The 22,593-nt window shown below is 40.6% G+C and overlaps 1 protein-coding gene across 5 annotated transcripts in view; it reads left to right on the top strand.

Moving 5' to 3' along the window:
- LOC140481978 (uncharacterized) overlaps positions 1–22,593 on the top strand; it is a 160,860-nt gene that overhangs the window by 5,204 nt on the left and 133,063 nt on the right. For all 5 annotated transcript variants that reach the window (XM_072578757.1, XM_072578759.1, XM_072578760.1 and 2 more), the window contains exon 2: positions 14,456–14,565. In XM_072578757.1, the coding sequence (XP_072434858.1) occupies positions 14,484–14,565 (82 nt within the window). In that variant the 5' untranslated portion in view covers positions 14,456–14,483. The remainder of the gene's footprint in view (positions 1–14,455; positions 14,566–22,593) is intronic.

Below are 22,593 nucleotides of genomic sequence, written 5' to 3'. Positions count from 1 at the left end.
CAAGGCACCTGATAGGACAAGATACTCACTTTGTGGTGCCTGTCAGTACTTCATAAGCTGATAGGCAGGCAACAGACAGGCTGAGTTACCATTGTGTTGGGTACAGTATATTTATTAGGAGAAAGTGAGGATTCCTGAAGAAGCGTTTGTGCCCGAAACATCGATTCTCCTGCTCCTTGGATGCTGCCTGACCTGCCGCACTTTTCCAGCAACACAGTTTTCAGCACAGTATATTTATTGCCACCTAATGGATATCCCCATATCCATTCAAGTCATTAGTAATAGAAATCTATTGAGTTAAAAAGCACTAGCTTTCGGAGCACTGCTCCTTCATCAGGTGGTTCATCAACAGTGCTCCAAAAGCGAGTGCTTCCAAATAAACCTGCTGGACTATAACCTGGTGTTGTGTACTCTTTAACTTTGTCCACCCCAGTCCAACACCGATACATCCAAATCAAATCTATCGAGGTCTGACTCAAATGTGCTCAAAAACCCAGCTTCTACCACATTATGGAGTGGAGAATTCTAAATGTTTTCCAGCCTCTGGGTGAAGAGGTTCCTCAACATTTCATTCATAGATGGCCTGCTCCTTAGTTTGAGATTACATTCTCTGTTTGTAGACCTGCTAGTATTTGCAGCTACCTTGCTTATTCTTTTAAGAATATTGGTTCAGATATTCCGCTCGCCAGAAAGTCATTTCAATGGCATGGACTGGAGTTGTGCACTGACACTGTGGAGAATCCCAGATACATCCGACCTTTTGGGAATTGCCCTGGGAATAGAAGATTCTGGTCGACAATCCCTTTAAATTGAAACCCCCCTCCCCCCCTGCAAATGTACACATTAGGTTTGGGGAATTTAGAGGGTTCTGATACAGTTAAATTAATACTCATCCAGGAAAAGTTTGAGGATTGAAAAACTATTCAGAATCTGAGGTAGCCATTGAACTGAATGCTAGACTCACTGTTCACCCCCCCTAGCAGCATCACCTTGACCTTATACATTCCTTGGACACCTGCGCACCAAACCCCTCTCTCCTATGCTCCCCATCTCTAACACAATTTAAACACACCCTCAAGACCTAGCGTACGTGGCTTTTCCCTAACCTTCCAGACTGGATGGCTGCTGGCTGGTAGTTGGAAAACCTGGATCTGACAACTACTCCTGCACCTGACACGGGTGCCCCAAAACCAATAGCCAGAGAGATACCTCCCTCCACCTCAGATCTGATAATTATCCATCACAGCCACAACACTTCCCCTCAACTTGCAACTTGCAACTTCTCTCACGATACTTTGTAAACATCAAGAAAAGGGAAAACAAAAATAATGTAAGTGGCAGCGCAAAAATGGGCATATTGGAACATAAAGATTTTTAACTGGGATTTGCAGATGTTTCCTCAAAAAAAACTGTTTTCTAATATACCGGTTCAGAGATGTTTATACACACCTCTGGAATAGGTGAGATTTCGGGATATGGGGATAACACAGCAAGTGGTAATGAGGTAGAAGATTATCCATATTGTAGAATGGCAGAGCAGATGTGAGGTGTTAAAGGTCGATTCCTACTGCCTATGTTCCTAAGTTTCTCTTTTCCTATTGACCCATTTTGTATGGGAATTCTGTGCTGCAACAGTTTAAATGAGCAGTTAAATAGCAATTTTGTTGCTTAGGGAATTTGATAGGAACACTATTGCATAAAGGCTAATTTCTCTGTTGTTTGCAGTAATTACATTTTCTCTTCAAAAGAGGGAATAATGGCTCACACTCTAGGACTTAGAACTGCTCTTTCTAAAAGAGAAACTATGCATTTCTGGTCCAATACACTGGACAATTTTCCATCAAAAAAAGTTTAGAACAAATGACTTTAAATCCAGTTGAGTGAGCAAAATTGTTTTGAAGCTAAGTCTGGTCAGTGTGATTAGATTACTTCATTATGTGGAATCGGCATTTTTTCAACATATGTTTTTAATAATTTCTGGGATATGATAAATAGTATTAACATATTCATGAAATGGCACAATCCAAACCATGTGCCATTTCTGCACCACAAAAGGACAGATCACACAAGATAAATGAGGGCCATATGATTACTTTTTTAAAAAACCACATCTCAACCAAATTGCCATTTATATACAAGATTAGATTATATGTGGAGAAAAACATTTATGCTGAAGACAAAAGAACACAAACCAATGAATGCTGATTGGGCATCCTTCCTGCCTGAATGTATCTTTAGTCAGAATTTGCACTAGGGTTTGTATTCATGTTATGAATGTTGAGACCAATGGTGGGTGTTAGTGTCCATTCTTGGAGTTTCCATTCATAAATTCATTATTCCTCATGCAACAAACATAAGTAGTTTTTAATTAAAGTTATAAGGATGCTAATCAGCTTCCAAATACTTTCTAACTTTGTTCAACAACAAGAGCAATTTAGTCATTGGGACATTGGACACATCTTCCAGAACAACCAAATTTTTGAAGCACATGCAATGTGTCATGACTCAGATGGGAAGCTAGCCCCATTAGTCCACAAGTTGTCCCATTCTGACCTATTTAGTCTCTTGGATCATAATCTACAATTAAAAAAACCCTAGGTTCCATCAATGAACATGGAATAAAAACTTCATTGTAACAAACTTGTCCACTAATATGTGGAAAAAAAGACGATTAATTATAAACATGTAAATTAAGTTATACCACCTTTAAAACCAAACATGGGATGGCAGGGTGGCTCAGTGGTTAGCACTGCTGCCTCACAGTGCCAAAGACCCAGGTTTGATTCCCACCTTGAGCAACTGTCTGTGTGGAGTTTGCACACTCTCCCCGTGTCGGTATGGGTTTCCTCCAGATGCTCCAGTTTCCTTCCACAATCCAAAGATGGGCAGGTCAGGTCAATTGACCATGCCAAATTGCCAATAGTATTAGGTGCATTCGTCAGGGATAAATGTAGGGGAATGTGTCTGGGTGTGTTACTCTTCGGAGGATCGGTGTGGACTTGTTGGGCCAAAGGGCCTGTTTCCATTGTGTAGGGAATCTAATCTAAGAAAAACACGAGCACATTCATTCACAGTTAGGATTGACACGGTTATTGAGACAACCAGGATTTTAGGAATATCATGAGTAGAAAATGTAAACTAAAAGAAGCAAAGTCTGTGGATTGAGAGTCTAAATCACAATGGGAAATAAGTGACTTTCTTACAATGTCATTTGATTTTTGGTTATGGTGTCACATTTACATCAACTGTGGTGATCCTGAATTGACTGCATGGCTTGTTTTGAGTTAGAAGTGTCTTCTTTTTGCAGAGTCTATGAGTGTTATCTCTTTTCCACCCATCGAGGGAGAGAGATGAATCGAGCTTGTTTGCAGACATTTGGAGGTTTGAGTGCCCACTGCTCTCTTCTTTCAGTTCTGTGACAATACTATCTCTTGCACCCAGTATAATACTATTCTTGAGCAGTTTCTCTTTTCAACATAAAGTTGCACAAACATATCAAATATTGATTCAGTATAAGTTATATCCCCTGTGTAAGCAACGAGTAATAACCATGCAGTTTAACTTTTATTTTGATTTTTAAAAGAAAATATGGCTCTTTCTCTATAATGACCCAATTTCCAGTTTATATTTCAAATAAGATATATGTTGTCCTTAAATACCTCCACCTTTGGAGAGATGAAATATAACTTTAAACTTGTTTCCTCATGAGGTAAACGCATATACAGTTAATCACACAAAAGTGTTTCACTTCAATCAGCCTTTATGCAGGATTTGTACAATTTCTTATTTTCTTTTCTCAAATTTTCAAACTATTCCAGCATCATTACACTTTTGATGATGTGCGTCTGTAGTTGCATTATCCTTTCAAGCAATATGAGCAATTCTTCCATTAAAGGGCTGAAATGATCTCACAGTTTGTTTTTAAATTTTCTATTAAAGCCAAGGGGCTATGATTCTTTGTGACTGTGGTGGACATAAACTCCAAAATGTCTAAGGGCCAGTAACAATTCCAGTGTCTCCTATTTCACTGTAAAGTACTTCTTTTGAAACTGCTTCACTTTCTGAGAAAAGTGCAATACCAGCTTCTTTATTCCCGATTCATCATCTTGCAGTAAGATGACACCCATTCCTAAGTCTAGCGCCGATTGCCGTTTTAAAAGCTTTTGTGAAGTTAGGGACAGCCAACACAAATTCATTTATTAAGAATGCCTTCAGCTTCTCAAAGGCTATTTGACACTCAACCATATTACCTTGACCTGATTTTGTAATAGATCTTTAGATAACTAGATTCAATCAAGCAATTTTGAGCATATATTGAATCTCAATTTCAAATGAGATTTTCCAGGCTTAAACTGTAAGGATGAAGTTTTATTGGTACTGATTCCTCTACATCCACATTGTGCCTGACCAGCAATGTACACCTTGATGTATCTCTACAGATTTTCTTCAATTTCCCAAGTTAAAAATCACACAACACCAGGTTATAGTCCAACAGGTTTGATGAAGGAGCAGCGCTCTGAAAGCCAGTGCTTCCAAATAAACCTGTTGGACTATAACCTAGTGTTGTGTGATTTTTTAAGTTTGTACATCCCAGTCTAACACTGGCACCTCCAAATCTTAAATTTGCTAAGTTACTTTAATTGCTCTTTGAAATATTTATGTGACATAACCAATCTTTCTTCCTATAATCTGGAGTATGTTCCAAGTAATTCACCTTATTAACCTTCTTAGTTGCATAGATCACTGAATCTCATTTTCAGAGTTTCATATTGTTAAGGGAATAATACGAATACTTTGTCTCCTCTTTGAAATACTCTAGTGAGCGCATGTTTGTCTGTCTATTCCTTCATCTTTTACCTCTGAAGTTTGTAAATACTTCTGTAGTCCATAGCATGCTCTCTAGAAACACAAACACACAATCCAATATTAACGATTCATCTTCCTCTCTTTAAAATACTTTCTTGATCAAATTCAATGAATCACTCATCTCATGACCCTAGATCAATTTTAATGGACAATACCCAGAGTTTGGGGAGCTTCTGGTAACATTTAACGAAAAAATGAATCCTTGGCGTATTCGATATTAGTCATTGTATTGAGAGTCTGATGGTGTCTCTCCAAAGCTCTCTGTATTTGTGAATGACAGACAATGAAATTGTTTTGATACCAAAATCACTTAGTATGTTCTCAAAATCTTTGAACATAAAGTTGGAAGCTTGGGTTGAATGCAGTCCATAAATGATTAAAAAAAGAACTGAATTCATTTTTGCATCACTAGTTTGGCTCTAACTGTCCACAAAGAAATAGTTTCTGGATATTGGGCTGTCCTATCCAAGATGGTAAGGACATACTGTGTATTGCTTTTGTCTTCAGTAATGATCTGACACTGCACACTTATACTTTACTGAATAGTTCTTCAAAACCTGGTGTGAGTATTAAGGGTGTCAAGTTGATTTCAAGTTGAGGTTTACCCACTTGCTGACATGTGTGGGTTTTGTTTTACAGAACTGCACTTCATTCTTATGAAGTTTTGACCAAGTAAAATACCTGGTTATTGATGCTTTGGTTTTCCAAAAGTCTACATGTTCTGCACAGGAATTTCAAGTTCTATTTGCAATACTTCTTTCGAGTATCTGGATGGTTCTACTATCTGATGAACAACCACCTACTCCTCATCCATAGATCTATAAGAATGTTTCCACACCTCATCACTATTTTGAACATAACATAATAAGCATTGGAATTCCTTCAGCCTCAGCTTCAGTGTGAACTGATTGTTAACTTGCTCAATTATGGATGGATTTTCTGAACCTCAATTAATGAAGACGTGCTACTTATTTTCTGAATCATTCCCACGTCATACGAACACATGAACACATGAAATAGGTGCGGAAATGGTACATTTGGTTCCTCAAGCCTGCTCTTCCCATCAATTATATCAGAGCTGATCTGTTTGTTTGTATTTCAAATTCCACATTCCCATCTAACACAACAATCCTTGATTCCCCTGCTCTATCTTAAAAAATATTTCATGTCATTAACTCCACTGTCTTCTGAGGCAGAGAGTTCCAAAGCCACACAAACCCTGTCTGAGAGAAGAAAACAAAATCATCCCACCTCCGTTCTGAAAGAATGACCTCAAATTTGTAAACTCCTAGTTCAGGACTAACCCACAGGAGGAATTGTCCTTTCCTTGTCTACCTCATCAAGACCATTCAGAATCTTATACACTTCAATCAAGTCACCCCTCATTTGTCTATACTCCAGTGAAAACAAGCCCAGCCTGTTCAATCTATTTCTTCACAAGACAATCTATTCATTCCAGATATCAATCTGGTAAGCCTCCTTTGCGCTGCTACTGCACCATACAGCCTTCATTAACAAGACTTAATCTGCATAAATATTCATTATGTGATTCTCACCAATAACCTGCATAACTGAAGCATGACATCCTTACATTTATGTTCAATTCTTGCCATAATTAATGAGAGCATTGCATCCTTGATCAAGCATCCTAACATTTTGTGGCTATTGTACCAGATACCTAAATACCTCTAGACCTTGGAATTTGGCAGTCAATTTCCATTTAAGTAATCATCTTATTCTTCCTGCCAAAATGAATAACTTCACACACATTATACCCTATCTGCCAGAATTTTGCCCACTCATTCAAGCTGTCTATATCTATCTGCAACATCCTTATGTCTTCTTCACAACATAAGTTCCTACCTATCTTGGTGCCTTCTGTGAATGTAGCTTCGATGTCATCATTCTCTTTATCTAAGTTATTATAAATTTCAAAATGTTGAAGTTCCAGCACAACCCCCAGTGGGACTGCATTTGTCATATCTTCCCAGTCAGACAAATGCTCACTTATATATACTCTCTGTTTTCTATCAGCCAGCCAATCTTCTATCTATGCTAATGTTTTCTCCATACCGTGAAACCCTATTTCCTACAATAACCATTAGTATGGGACCTTATCAAATGCAAATGAAATCCAAGTGTAATAACATCTGCAGGCTGTCCCTTATCCAAAGTGTATGTTAATCCGTTAAAGATTCCAATAAATTCATTCAAAATAATTTCCCTCATTCTCTCCAATTATCTTGATGTGTGCAACGATAATCTCATTCATGTTCAATTCTAACACCTTCCTCATAATAGACATCAAGTTAATTGACCTATAGTTTCCTGTTTTCTACCTCCCTTTCTTCTTGAATAAAGGTGTTACATTTGCTGCTTTCCAGTTTGGTGGAACCTTTCCTGAGTCTTGGGAATTTTGGAATAATAACACCCTCTTTGCTCAGTCCCATTTCCCTCATGACTGTAGTTTTGCCACGTTCCTCTCTTCCTTCCACCTCTTGATTTATGATTATTGTCAAGACAGTGTCTGTACTTACGAAGTTGTACAAAGCTAAGTGGCTCTCCACATTCAGAGACTTTCAATTGAACTCCATATGCTCAGCACATGTCTGCGTCCAACTTATGTCCACCAGGGAAATGATGATATAATGATTAACTTATTGGAACAGTGATTCAGAGATCTGGACTAATGCTCTAACAGCATGAGTTCAAATCCCACTAAAGCAATTGGAGGAATTTAAATCCAAGTAATTAATAAATCTGGAATAAAGCTATGCTCCCAGTAATGGTAATCATAAACCCACTGGATTATCATAAAACAAATCTGTTTTATTAACGTGCCTTTGGAGAAGGAAACTTGCTGCCCGTTACACAGACTCGCTGACATGTGTCTTCAGATCCTCCATCATAACATTAACACTTAACTGTCTCAGAGGTGGTTCAGAATACCACTCAGTTATACTAAACTGCTATTTTTCAACTGACTTGGCTTCCAGAAGACATCTTAAGAACAAAGATTGATATTTTCATTCAATTATGTGCTTTTGGGGTTAAAGTCATGTGGACTTGGTTGTACCTACCTGGCCATTTTGTTCAGCATTGTCAGAATGTCCATGCTTATAGAGTCATAGCGTCATAGTGATGTACAGCATGGAATCAGACCCTTCAGTCCAACCCATCCATGCCGACCAGATATCCCAACCCAATCTAATTCCACCTGCCAACACCCAGCCCATATCCCTCCAAACCCTTCCTATTCATATACCCATCCAAATGCCTCTTAAATGTTGCAATTGTACCAGCCTCCATCACATCCTCTGGCAGCTCATTCCATACATGTACCACCCTCTACGTGAAAAAGTTGCCCCTTAGGTCTCTTTTATATCTTTCCACTCTTACCCTAAACCTATGCCCTCTAGTTCTGGATTCCCCAACCCCAGGGAAAAGACTTTGCCTATTTATCCTATCCATGCCCCTCATAATTTTGTAAACCTCTATAAGGTCACCCCTCAGCCTCCGATGCTCCAGGGAAAACAGCCCCAGCCTGTTCAGCCTCTCCCTGTAGCTCAGATACTCCAACCCTGGCAACATCCTTGTAAATCTTTTCTGAACACTTTTAAGTTTCACAAGATCTTTCTGATAGAAAGGAGACCAGAATTGTATGCAATATTCCAATAGTAGCATAACCAATGTCCTGTACAGCCGCAACATGACCTCCCAACTCCTGTACTCAATACTCTGACCAATAAAGGAAAGCATACCAAACGCCTTCTTCACTATCCTATCTACCTGCGACTTCACTTTCAAGGAGCTATGAACCTGCACTCTTTGTTCAGCAACACTTCCTAGGACCTTACCATTAAGTGTATAAGTCCTGCTAAGATTTGCTTTCCCAAAATGCAGCACCCCGCATTTATCTGAATTAAACTCCATCTGCCACTTTTCAGCCCATTGGCCCATCTGGTCAAGATCCTGTTGTAATCTGAGGTAACCCTCTTCGCTGTCGACTACACCTCCAATGTTGGTGTCATCTGTAAACTTACTAGCTGTACCTCTTATTCTCGTATCCAAATCATTTATGTAAATGACAAAAAGTAGAGGGCCCAGCACTGATCCTTATGGCACTCCAATGGTCACAGGCCTCCAGTCTAGATAACAACCCTCCACCACCACCCCCTGTCTTCTACCTTTGAGCCAGTTCTGTATCCAAATGGCTAGTTCTCCCTGTATTCCATGAGATCTTACCTTGCTAATCAGTCTCCCATGGGGAACCTTGTTGAATGCCTTACTAAAGTCCATATAGATCACATCTACTGCTCTGCCCTCATCAATCTTCTTTATTACTTCATCAAAAACTCAACCAAGTGTGTGAGACATGATTTCCAACGCACAAAGCCATGTTGACTATCCCGAATCAGTCCTTGCCTTTCCAAATACATGTACATCCTGTCCCTCAGGATTCCCTCCAACAACTTGCCCACCGCTGACATCAGGCTCACTGGTCTATAGTTCCCTGGCTTGTCCTTACCACCCTTCTTAAACAGTGGCACCACGATAGCCAACCTTCAGTCTTCCGGCACCTCACCTGTGACTATTGATGATATAAATATCTCAGCAAGAGGCCCAGCAAATCACTTCTCTAGCTTCCCACAGAGTTCTAGAGTACACCTGATCAGGTCCTGAGGATTTATCCACTGTTATGCATTTCAAACCATCCAGCATTTCCTCCTCTGTAATCTGGACATTTGCAAGATGTCACCAGCTATTTCCCTACAGTCTACATCTTCTATATCCTTGTTCACAGTAAATATTGATATAAAATACTCATTTAGTATTTAATACCCATTTTCTGCGGTTCCACACAAAGGCCGCCTTGCTGATCTTTGAGGGGCCCTATTCTCTCCCTAGTTACCCTTTGTCCTTTATGTATTTGTAAAAACCCCTTGGATTCTCCTTAATTCTATTTGCCAAAGCTATCTCATGTCCCCTTTTAGCCCTCCTGATTTCCCTCTTAAGTATAGTGCTACTTCCTTTACACTCTTCTAAGGATTCACTCGATCTATCCTGTCTATACCTTACATATGCTTCCTTCTTTTTCTTAGCCAAACCCTCAATTTCATTAGTCATCCAGCATTCCCTATATCTACCAGCCTTTCCTTTCACCTTAACAGGAATATACTTTCTCTGGATTCTTGTTATCTCATTTCTGAAGGCTTCCCATTTTCCAGCCGTCCCTTTGCCTGCGAACATCTGCCCCCAATCAGCTTTCGAAAGTTCTTGCCTGATACCGTCAAAATTGGCCTTTCTCCAATTTAGAACTTCAACTTTTTGATCTGGTCTATCTTTTTCCATCATTATTTTAAATCCAATAGAATTATAGTCGATGGCCCCTGAGTGCTCTCCCACTGACACCTCAGTCACCTGCCTTGCTGTATTTCCCAAGAGTAAGTCAAGTTTTGCACCTTCTTAGTAGGTACATCCACATACTGAATCAGAAAATTGTCTTGTACACACTTAAGAAATTCCTCTCCATCTAAACCCTTAACACTATGGCATTCCCAGTCTATGTTTGGAAAGTTAAAATCCCCTACTATAACAACCCAATTTTTCTTACAGATAGCTGAGATCTCCTTATAAGTTTGTTTCTCAATTTCCCTCTGAATATTAGGCGGTCTATAGTACAATCCCAAAAAGGTCATTATCCCTTTCTTATTTCTCAGTCCCATCCAAATAACTTCTCTGGATGTATTTCCAGGAATATCCACTGTCAGCATACCTGTAATGCTATCCCTTATCAAAAATGCCAACCCTACCACCCCCCCCTCCACTCTTGCCTCCCTTTCTATAATTCCTGTCTGCCCTGACTGTTTGACTTGCTTCTGTTCTCAACTGTACCAGTCTCAGATTGATCTCTTTCCTCACTATCTCCCTGGGCCCCCCCCCCCCCACCTTACTAGTTTAAATCCTCCCGAGCAACTCTAGCAAATCTCCCTGCCAGTATATTAGTCCCCTTCCAATTTAGGTGCAATCCATCCTTCTTGTTCAGGTCACTTCTTCCCCAAAAGAGATTCCAATGATCCAAAAATGTGAATCCTTCTCCCATACACCAGCTCCTCAGCCATGTATTCATCTACTCTATTCTCCATTTCCTGCCCTCACTATCTCATAGCACTGGGAGTAATCCAGATATTACTACTCTCGAGGATCTCCTTTTTAAATTCCTGCCTAACTCTCTGTAATCTCCCTTCAGAATCTCAAACTTTTTTCTTCCTATGTCAGTGGTTCCAATGTGGGCAATGATCTCCTGCTGGCCTCTCTCCCCCATGAGAACATTCTGCACCCTCTCTGAGACATCCTTGATCTCGGCACTAGGGAAGCAACACACCATTCTGATTTTTCTCTGCTGGCTACAGAAATGTCTGTCTGTACCTTGGAACTAGAGAGTCCCCTAACACAATTGATCTCTTGGAAGCCGACTTACCCCTCGTTGCATTAGAGCCAGTCTCCATACCAGAAACTTAGCTGTTCGTGCTACGTTCCCCTGAGAATCCATCACCCCTACATTTTCCAAAACAGCGTACCTGTTTGAAATGGGTATATCCACAAAAGACTCCTGCACTAGCTGCCTACCTCTCTTACCCTTCCTGGAGTTAACCCATCTATGTGACTGTATCTGAGACTTGCCCCCCTTCCTATAGCTGCCATCCATCACATACTGTTGCTGTTGCAAATTCCTCATTCCTTCTAACTGTCTCTCCAACCGATCCATTCGATCTGATAAAATTTGCAGCCAGCAGCATTTATGTCAGATATAATCCGCAGTAACCCTTAAATTCCCACATCTGACAAGAAGTACATATCACTCTATTAAAGGCCAATTTTGCTCCTTCACAATCTATAGACCCAGAAAATAACACCGTCTTATTCCTCTACAAACACTGCCCCAGGTTAAATTAATAGTTATGCTTATATTTTAAGTTTAATCAAAAGACATATCTCCAAAAATATATAATCAAGAAAGAATCTACTCTACTCACTACTGCAGATTCTCTGTAGGCCACACTTAAAACAACAATTAACTTATCTGATTCTGTGCTGTGAACTTCGCCCAACAGTTCCTCCAAGATTAGTTGTGAATTTCACTGTTTGGATCATTTTCCCAGATCATTTTTCTACATGAGCATGTGTGGGTTTTGTACAATATCATACTGTTTTAATGCAAAAAGAGGACAAAAGTACACAGATAAGGTAATCCAAGATGGAGGACAGGAAAAATTTCTGGCTGTAACAGCTGCTCCTTTTTTTGAGGTAATTTAGGTGTTGGAGGTGATTTTCTCGAATTTCAGGAGCAGCAATTACTGTTTCATATGCTGTTGCATTGTTTTGGAACTTTGGAAAAAAAAGTCAAAACAACAGCAGTCTTAAAAGGGAGAATACACGAATTCAAACATCAAAGGCAGTAAACTGTGCAGGTTTTCTCTCTCTGTCTCTCCTCTGCAATGACCTCACCATGTGCTTCCTTTGTCTGCTCTTCTCCCTTTTAAAACTGCTGTTGTTTTGACTTTATTTTCCAAAGTTCCAAAACAATGCAACAGCATATGAAACAGTAATTGCTGCTCCTGGAATTCGAGAAAATCACCTCCAACACCTAAATTACCTCAAAAAAAGGAGCAGCTGTTACAGCCAGAAATTTTTCCTGTCCTCCATCTTGGATTACCTTATCTGTGTACTTTTGTCCTCTTTTTGCATTAAAACAGTATGATATTGTACAAAACCCACACATGCTCATGTAGAAAAATGATCTGTAGAAATATATAGGTGAAAGTTTGCTCAGTTGATATTCATCGATGATAAAGTAAATGAATTCTAAGAGTTTGAGAGAAATTCAAATATTAGGGATAACTGCATGGATCTGCTGGAAGGTAATCAACAATGGGCCAAAGACTTGCTTTGAAAAAACTGCAAATAAGTGTAACTGATGTTGCCCATGAATTATTAACAATGAGGCCGCAATTTGAGACATTATAGTTGACACAGAAAATATACAAGAGAGAAATTGGATTTGTTGAATACCATAGCAGAACCAGACTTGCTGGAGTCTAGAACCATAGAGTGATAGGAATGTACAGCGTGAAAACAGGAAGTCATTGCAGACGCCGGACCTATGATGGAATATTGCTAACATCTATTCTGGTGTTAAGATAAGATTTTCTTCCTGTGATTGCAATTATCTCTGTTGTAGAACAAATAAACAAGTTATTTTTAATCTTATGATAAGTTGCAGATAAATTGTATGAATAAGAGACTTTGGAAGTATTGCTGGGTTTTTGTGATAATATTCCAACATGCTGAAGCCTTCAACCATTATCTCCTAAAAGAAGCGAATGACCAATGTATATTTTGATGCATCACCGACATTGAAAATTTTCGGTTAGGGTGAGTTAATCAGGAAATAATGGGCTAAATTAAATGCTGAAGACATGTCTGCTACTCACAAGGGCAAAGTCAGAGAACAGCAAACTGACAGGACTGGATCGAGTGGATGTGGAGAAGATGTTTCCATTAGATGGAGAGACTATGACCAGAGGCAACAGCCTCAGAATGAAAGATGACCAATTAGAACTGAGATGAGGAAGGATTTCTTCAGCCAGAGTTTGGTGAAACTGTGGAACTTATTGCAGAAAGTAACTGAGTTCAAATCATTGAGTGTCTTTAAGACAGAGATAAAGAGGTTCTTGATGAGTAAAGGGATCAAAGGTTATGGGGAGAAGGCAGGAGAATGAGGCTGAGAAACATAGCAGCCACGATTGAACGGCAGAGCAGTCTCAATGGGCCAAATGGTCTAATTTCCTTCTATATCTTTTGGTTTTATGAAAAGAAACTCTTCTGAGTGAAATGAGTTGCACAGTTTTTAATGAAATAAAAACTGAAAGAACTGTGGCTGCTGGAAACAAAAAAAAACAGAAATTGCTGAAGAAGCTCAGCAGGTCCCCCAGCAGCGGTGGAGAAACATCAGGGTTACTGTTTCAGGTGCAGTGACCCTTTCTCAGAACTGTGTTGAACACAAGGGCTTTACTGAAGTGAAGCTTAAGATGGTGGCCTACAGGGTGTGTGCCTCAAGGGAGAGATCACATGACCCTGCCGGACTGAGACAGACATATGCAGGTAATTGTATATCAATCCAGAGCCCGACTCCTCTCCTGAGCACCTTCTCAGCTTTAATTTGTCAGCTGGCTGGCTTTTATTTATTATGAGCTGAGACATTTTTAAATTTGCTATAAATTCTGTGTCTTACAACTGTGTACTCCACAACCACCTGATGAAAGAGCAGCGCTCCGAAAGCTAGTGCTTCCAATTAAACCTGTTAGACTATAACCTGGTGTTGTGTGATTTTTAACAATGTATTGTTAAGTAATGTGGACTCTGGGAAAGACTCATTTGAGGTGGATCTTAATTTCAAAACAGTGAGAATCTTACTTGACTAAATAAATAAAATGTACATGTACATGTTAGGATCAGATGGTCTGTGAACGTGTTTTGTAACCTGTGCAAAGTTTTTAAATACGATTGAAATTTTCTTTGATTCCAGCTGGAACAGCCAATGTTTTAACCCAACAATGAAAATGTACCGCACAATGCCCATGCTGGCTGTCTTTGGTCTGATCCTTTCATTCTTCGTCATTGATTCCCTTCAGCAAGGTAAGAGATAATAATGCAATGCAATATATTGAGGTATTGAAGGCAGAGATGTGAATATGTCTAATGTGGTAGACAGCTTCATAGATCTTGGGCTGAATTTTTAATAAGGGCAGACACGTTTAGGCCACATAGGAGGCTAACATCTTAGAAATCTGATTCCCAACTATAATGTACTCCGATCTGGTTCAAATGAAGCTGCAAACTGAGCTGGATGAGTAATCCAATCCCAGGAGCTGGGTTACGACTGTAAGTCCCATTGTCCTTATGCTTTCAAAATTTTACAAACACACAAAATCTGGTAGTTTCTCATTGTGGATTCAAGAGGTAAATGCCTATGAATTCCAGTATTAGATTGAGGAGCCTCCATAGTTGGGGCCCCAAAACTACCTTACCCAAAAGGTGCCATTCCTTGCTTCGCACTCACCTTTTCTTCACACAACGTCACCAGGCGCCAAACCTCTACAACATCATCACCAGGCCTCAAACTCCACACCATCACCAGGCCCCAAACCCCGACAACATCACCAGGCCCCAAACCACTACAACATCACCACCAGGCCCCAAAAACCTACAACATCACCACCAGGCACCAAATCCCACAATATCACTAAGCCCCAAACCCCACAATATCAACAGTGCCCAAATCTTAGAACGCCACTAGGCCCCAAATCGCACACCATCACCAGGCACCAACCCCAAGAATACTTCCAAGCCCCAAAGCCCACAACATGGTAGTAGTGATTGTCAGCTAGGTTGACCTCATAAAGTATGAAATCCCCCTTTTTGGGACTATTAATCTGGTTGAATGTGGTGCCACTGTTTGAGAAGATTGGTAAGAACAAGTCAGGGAACTATAGACCAACGGTGGGGAAGTTGTTGTAGGGAATCCTAAGGGACAGGATGTACATGTATTTAGAAAGGCAAGGACTGATTAGGGATAGTCAACATGGCTTTGTGTGTGGGAAATCATGTCTCACAAACTTGAGTTTTTTGAGGAAGTCACAAACAGGATTGATGAGGGCAGAGTGGTAGATGTGATCTATGTGGGCTTCAGTAAGGCGTTCGACAAGGTTCCCCATGGGAGACTGATTAGCAAGGTTAGATCTCATGGAATACAGGGAGAACTAGCCATTTGGATACAGAACTGGCTCAAAGGTAGAAGACAGAGGGTGGTGGTGGCGGAGGGTTGTTTTTCAGACTGGAGGCCTGTGACCAGTGGAGTGTCACAAGGATCGGTGCTGAGTCCTCTACTTTTTGTCATTTACATAGATGTTTTGGATGCGAGTATAAGAGGTAGAGTTAGTACGTTTGCAGATGACACCAAACTTGGAGGTATAGTGAACAGCGAAGTGGGTTTCCTCAGATTACAACAGGACCTTGACCAGATGGGCCAATGGCTGAGAAGTGGCAGATGGAGTTTAATTCATATAAATGCAAGGTGCTGCATTTTGGGAAAGCAAATCTTAGCAGGACTTATACACTTAATGGTAAGGTCCTAGGAAGTGTTGCTGAACAAAGAGACCTTGGAGTGCAGGTTCATAGCTCCTTGAAAGTGGAGTCATGGGTAGATAGGATAGTGAAGGAGGCATTTGGTATGCTTTCCTTTATTGATTTAGGCCAGCATTGAGTACAGGAGTTGGGAGGTCATGTTGCAGTTGTACAGGACATTGGTTAGGCCACTGTTGGAATATTGCATGCAGTTCTGGTCTCCTTCCTGTTGGAAAGATGTTGTGAAACTTGAAAGGGTTCAGAAAAGATTTACAAGGATGTTGCCTGGGTTGGAGGATCTGAGCTACAGGGAGAGGCTGAACAGTCCAGGCTGTTTTCCCTGAAGCGTCGGAGGCTGAGGGGTGACCGTTTAGAGGTTTACAAAATTATGAGGGGCATGGATCGGGTAAATAGACAAAGTCTTTTCCCTGGGATCGGGGAGTCCAGAACTAGAAGGCATAGGATTAGGGTGAGAGGGGAAAGATATAAAAGATACCTAAGGGGCAACTTTTTCACACAGAGTGGTGCGTGTATGGAATGAGCTACCAGAGGAAGTGTTGGAGGCTGGTACAATTGCAACATTTAAGAGGCATTTGGATGGGTATTTGAATAGGAAGGGTTTGGAAAGATCTGGGCCAGGTGCTGGCAGGTGAGATTAGATTGGGTTGGGATATCTGGTCAGCATGGATGGGTTGGACCAAAGGGTCTGTTTCCATGCTGTGCATCTCCATGACTCTATGAATCAGGGAGCCCTGGCTGACAGATGCAAAGAAGCATGTCAGAGTTTCTGTTCATTCTGGGACATGAAGTATCAGTGTCAAGGACTATGCACATGTAAATGGAGGGTGACTTTGTGAAAGGATATCAGCCTCTGTAGCATTTTTTCAACCTCCGGGCCATAGTTCTCACAAAACCGTCAGGTCCCAAACGTCAGAATACCACCAGGACACAAACTCCATATCGCAGAACCTTGATTTTTACTCATTCATGGGATGTGGACATCATTGGTTAGGCCAGCATTTATTGCCCATCTTCAATTTTCCAGAGGGCAGTTAAGGTCAACCACATTTCAGTGTGTCTGGAGTCACATGTAGGCCGGACCAGGTAAGAGACGACAGTTCACTTCCCGAAAGAACATTAGTGAATCAGATGGGGTCTTCTGACAATCAACAATGGTTTCATGGTGATCATTAGACTCTTAGTTCTAGGTTTTCTTTCATTGAATTCACAATCCAACTTCTACTATGGTGGTATTTGAATCCAGGTCCCCAGAATATTGCCTGAGTCTCTGGATTAAAAGTCCAGCAATAAAACCACCAGGCTACCATCTTCCCATATGGTTATTCACACAACATTGCCAGTTTCTCTCCTGCTGAGAACACAGCTAGTCAAGGCAGTGATAGGAGGAAGCCCTCAAGAGGTTGTTGACCAACCACTTAAGGACCTTAACTGATAGCATGTCAGGAAGGCTGACCATGGGCCTTCCCATCCAGAGGTTACTTTGTCTTGTGGTCAGCACAGAGCAGGTAACGCCCTGGTGCCAACCCACCCGATTATTGACTGTCTCGCTAACTGCCCCATTATCTCTTAGGAAGAGGAAGTGCTGGCTGTACTGCCCAATACTGGCCCCACATTTTAAGAAGGATGTCAAGGTTCAGGAGGAAGTGCAGAAGAGATTTACCAGAATGTTATATGAAAGATTTCAGTTATGTGGAGAAATTGAAGAAGTTGGGTGTTCCGCTTGAAGTTGAGAAGGTTCAGATGAGAATTAAGGTATTCAAAATCATGAATGGTTGCAATTAGTAAAAAGAGAGAAACTGCTACCGGTAATAGGATTGTCAGTAACTGGGCAGAATAGACTCAACACAACAGAAAATCCGAAGAATCAGAGGAGAATTGAGAACATTTGTTTTACACAGTGAGTTGCAAAGATCTGGAATGTGCTATGTTAAAAGCTGGTGGGTACAGATTCACGATTAAGTTTCAACAGTGAATTGGACAACAAAAATAAAAGTTAACAGTACAATGGAAAAAGAACAGGGGCATTGGATTAATTGAAGTGTTTTCAAACAACTAGCACAGGTATGGATGGGCTGAAAGGTTCATTTTGTGTATGTATATATATTTAATTGGATTTTTCTGAAAAGTAATCTATTCCCTATATATAAAATCTATATCTTTCTTTAATTGTCAACAAATTATTTAAGATCAGATTTTTCAACTGATCAAATTATACTTCTCTGAGTACATCATTTTAATTAATCATATTTGTTCATAAATACAAGTCCTTTCAAGATTTGGCAACCATGCAAATAAAGAGCAGAAGTCTGAATGTAACTTTTAAAAATTCAACCTTCAGCTTAATAGAAAATTATAAGCCCTCACAACATGAGAAAAGAGATGACTTCCATTCATTCTCCAATTAATGCGTGTGGTGCTGCTTGGGGATTCTTTAAAATCCACATACTCAGATTACAAACTGCAAATACTCACAACTCTCAGATGTATCTTAAACCTTTTTCCAATTGCTATAGAAAAGAAAAATTAGCCTCATTCTACTTTATACTTGTTTGGAATGTGAGTGATTCCGAAACACAAAGTTTATTGTTCTTTTCTGGTTTTAGTGAGGCAGCCCTCAGAGTTATATATGGACTGGACTGAATAAGGGTGTCAGGTTTTATAAAAATTCCACAGCTTTCATGCAAATGTTTCCAGTAGAAGCCACGTTGGGGTTTGAACTTGACAGCTGGATTGTGAAACCAGTATTATAACCACACAGTCAGAGTACAGTATCTTTGTCCTCAGACACAGTCTTGAAACTAAACCAAAGATTAACCTTTTAAAGGACATTCAAACAAATAAGCAAACTGTTAAATGTAATTGAGTTAATATTAAAAATGCATTTCAATTTCTTAAATTTTCTAAATAAAGTAAAAACTGATATTTATTTGATTAGCATTTTAAACATGGCCTATCAACAGCAGGTGATTACTTAAAATTAGAATGTCGATATTTTCCATTGCCTTCCCGGTTTATAACTGAAGACTACAACATCTATGTAAAAGGTGCATGTTGCTCCAGCAATCTGAACTGTCTGATTAAATTGTAACGCACCACCACCACCACTGTCATCTTGCCTGAAGCTACTGGGTGAGTGGGAATGGAACATTTGAAATCTAACATCACACTGTCAGATCCCAACTATTCAATAGCCACAAGGATTCTACTTCGCTATGTTGCTGCCTATTCACTTGCTCACTGTTTGTCCTGACCATGATATAATTCACTCTTCACAACAGCTTCCTTGCATGCTCCATAATTAGTATCCTCTTCAATCCTTCATCAGCAAATCATCACATCATCATGCCTGCGCGCAGACCAACACCCCCCTGCACTTGACCTTCAACACTTTAGAGTTTAGGGACTATAACTATGTCTTCCATGCTTCTGCTATATAACTTTGCATGCAGAGGTATACACATCTCCTGCATCTACAGAAGAAGCATCTTATGGCTCTTAGCTTGATTTCTTAGAGCTCACTGCATTGACTTTGAGACTGCCAGCTTCTGTATACTTCTTATTCCTTTCATGGCACACACTTACTGACATCACCGCTTTACAGACTGTCAGATTCTGTGTGGGTCACATTGCTTTCTTAGCACTCAGGGTCTTCAGTGCTCGGTTATGGCTTGCCTAGCCTCTGTGACTTCCATTGTTTCTTTAGCATAGACAGAGAGGTACGTGGTCTGTCATGGTGGGGAGCACTAAACAGCCAAGGGGGTATCAAAACCAGAAATTGTTGGAAAACCTTAGCAGATCTGTGGACTAAATCAGAGTTAATATCTGGTGATCCTTCTTCAGAACTCAGTCAAGTGATCATATCACTGCGCACATCAATGTTACTCATGCAGCTGGTACAGACAGCTTATGCAGAAAATACTGCATGCATTCCAAACTAACAGCTAGGTGTAACAGTCAGAATGTAATAATGCTTCCTGTGGTGAGGGGAGGACTACAATCAGTCATTGAATGCTGACACAGTCAGTTGAGGGGCTCACCTTATTCTAATCCAGGGATATGGACTACTAGAGTCTGCGAATCCATGTCCTTGCAGTCTGGGGATTTGGCAATGAACAGGTATATCAGTCATAGAGTCTTAGAGTCATAGAGATTTACAGCATGGAAACAGACCCTTTGGTTCAATCTGTCCATGCTGACCAGATATCCCAACCCAATCGAGTCCCACCTGCTAGCACCTGGCCCATACCCCTCCAAACCCTTCCTATTCATATACCCATCCAAATGCCTCTTAAATGTTGCAATTGTACCAGCTTCCACCACATCCTCTGGCAGCTCATTCCATACACATATCATCCTCTATGTGAAACGTTTGCCCCTTAGGTCTCTTTTATATCTTTCCCCTCTCACCCTAAGCCTATGCCCTCTATTTCAGGACTCCCCAACTCCAGGGAAAAGACTTTGTCTATTTATCCTATCCATGTCTCTCATAATTTTGTAAACCTCTATAAGGTCACCCCTCAGCCTCCGACACTCCAGGGAAAACAGCCCCAGCCTGTTTAGCCTCTCCCCATAGCTCAAGTCCTCCAACCCTGGCAAGATCCTTGTAAATCTTTTCTGAGCCCTTTCAAGTTTCACAACATCTTTCTGATAGGAAGGAAACCAGAATTGCACGCAATATTCCAACAGTGGCCTAACCAATGTCCTGTACAGCTGCAACATGACCTCCCAACTCCTGTACTCAATACTCTGACCAATAAAGGAAAGCATACCAAACACCTTCTTCACTATCCTATCTACCTGTGACTCCACTTTCAAGGAGTTATGAACCTGCACGCTAAGGTCTCTTTGTTCAGCAACACTCCCTAGGATCTTACCATTAAGTGTATAAGTCCTGCTAAGATTTGCTTTCCCAAAACGCATTTATCTGAATTAAACTCCATCTGCCACTTCTCAGCCCATTGGCCCATCGGGTCCAGATCCTGTTGTAATCTGAGGTAACCCTCTTCGCTGTCCACTACATCTTCAATTTTGGTGTCATCTGCAAACGTACTAACTGTACCTCTTATGCTCGCATCCAAATCATTTATATAAATGACAAAAAGTAGAGGACCCAGCACCAATCCTTGTGGCACTCCACTGGTCACAGGCCTCCAGTCTAGATAACAACCCTCCACCACCACCCTCTGTCTTCTACCTTTGAGCCAGTTCTGTATCCAAATGGCTAGTTCTCCCTGTATTCCATGAGATCTAACCTTGCTCATCAGTCTCCCATGGGGATCCTTGTTGAACGCCTTACTGAAGTCCAGATAGATCACATCTACTGCTCTGCCCTCATCAATCTTCTTTGTTACTTCTTCAAAAATCTCAATCAAGTTTGTGATTTTTGTGAGGTCAGACTCACCGGTCTATAATTCCCTGGCTTATCTTTTCCACCCTTCTAAAACAGTGGCACCACATTTACCAACCTCCAGTCTTCCAGCACCTCACCTGTGAATATCGATGATACAAATATCTCAGCAAGAGGCCCAGCTATCACTTCTCTAGCTTCCCACAGAGTTCTCGGGTACACCTGATCAGGTCCTGGTGATTTATCCACCTTTATGCATTTCAAGACATCCATCACTTCCTCCTCTGTAATCTGGACATTTTTCAAGATGTCACCATCTATTTCCCTACAGTCTATATCTTCCATATCCTTTACCACAGTAAATACTGATGCAAAATATTCATTTAGCATCTCCCGGATTTTCTGTGGCTCCACACAAAGGCTGCCTTGCTGATCTTTGAGGGACCCTATTCTCTCCCTAGTTACCCTTTTGTCCTTAATATAGTTGTAAAAACCCTTTGGATTCTCCTTAATTCTATTTGCCAAAGCTATCTCATGTCCCCTTTTTGCCCTCCTGATTTCCCTCTTAAGTATACTCCTACTTCCTTTATACTCTTCTAAGGATTCACTTGATCTATCCTGTCTATACCGGATATATGCTTTCTTCTTTTTCTTAACCAAACCCTCAATTTCATTAGTCATCCAGCATTCCCTATACCTACCAGCCTTCCCTTTCACCCTGACAGGAATATACTTACTCTAGATTCTTGTTATCTCATTTCTGAAGGCTTCCCATTTTCCAGCCGTCCCTTTACCTGCGAACATCTGCCTCCAATCAGCTTTCGAAAGTTCTTGCCTAATACGGTCAAAATTGGCCTTTCTCCAGTTTAGAACTTCAACTTTTAGATCTGGTCTATCCTTTTCCATCACTATTTTAAAACGAATAGAATTATGGTCACTGGCCCCAAAGTGCTCCCCCACTGACACTTCAATCATCTGCCCTGCCTTATTTCCCAAGAGTAGGTCAAGTTTTACACCTTCTCTAGTAGGTACATCCACATACTGAATCAGAAAATTGTCTTGTACACACTTAAGAAATACCTCTCCATCTAAACCTTTAACACTATGGTAGTCCCAGCCGATGTTTGGAAAGTTAAAATCCCCTACCATAACCACCCTATTACTCTTACAGA

The sequence above is a fragment of the Chiloscyllium punctatum genome, chromosome 10, assembly GCF_047496795.1.
Source record: "Chiloscyllium punctatum isolate Juve2018m chromosome 10, sChiPun1.3, whole genome shotgun sequence".
Classification (NCBI taxonomy): Eukaryota; Metazoa; Chordata; class Chondrichthyes; order Orectolobiformes; family Hemiscylliidae; genus Chiloscyllium; species Chiloscyllium punctatum.
Note: the sequence above shows the minus strand (reverse complement) of the source record. Positions and strands in the feature narration are given on the sequence as shown.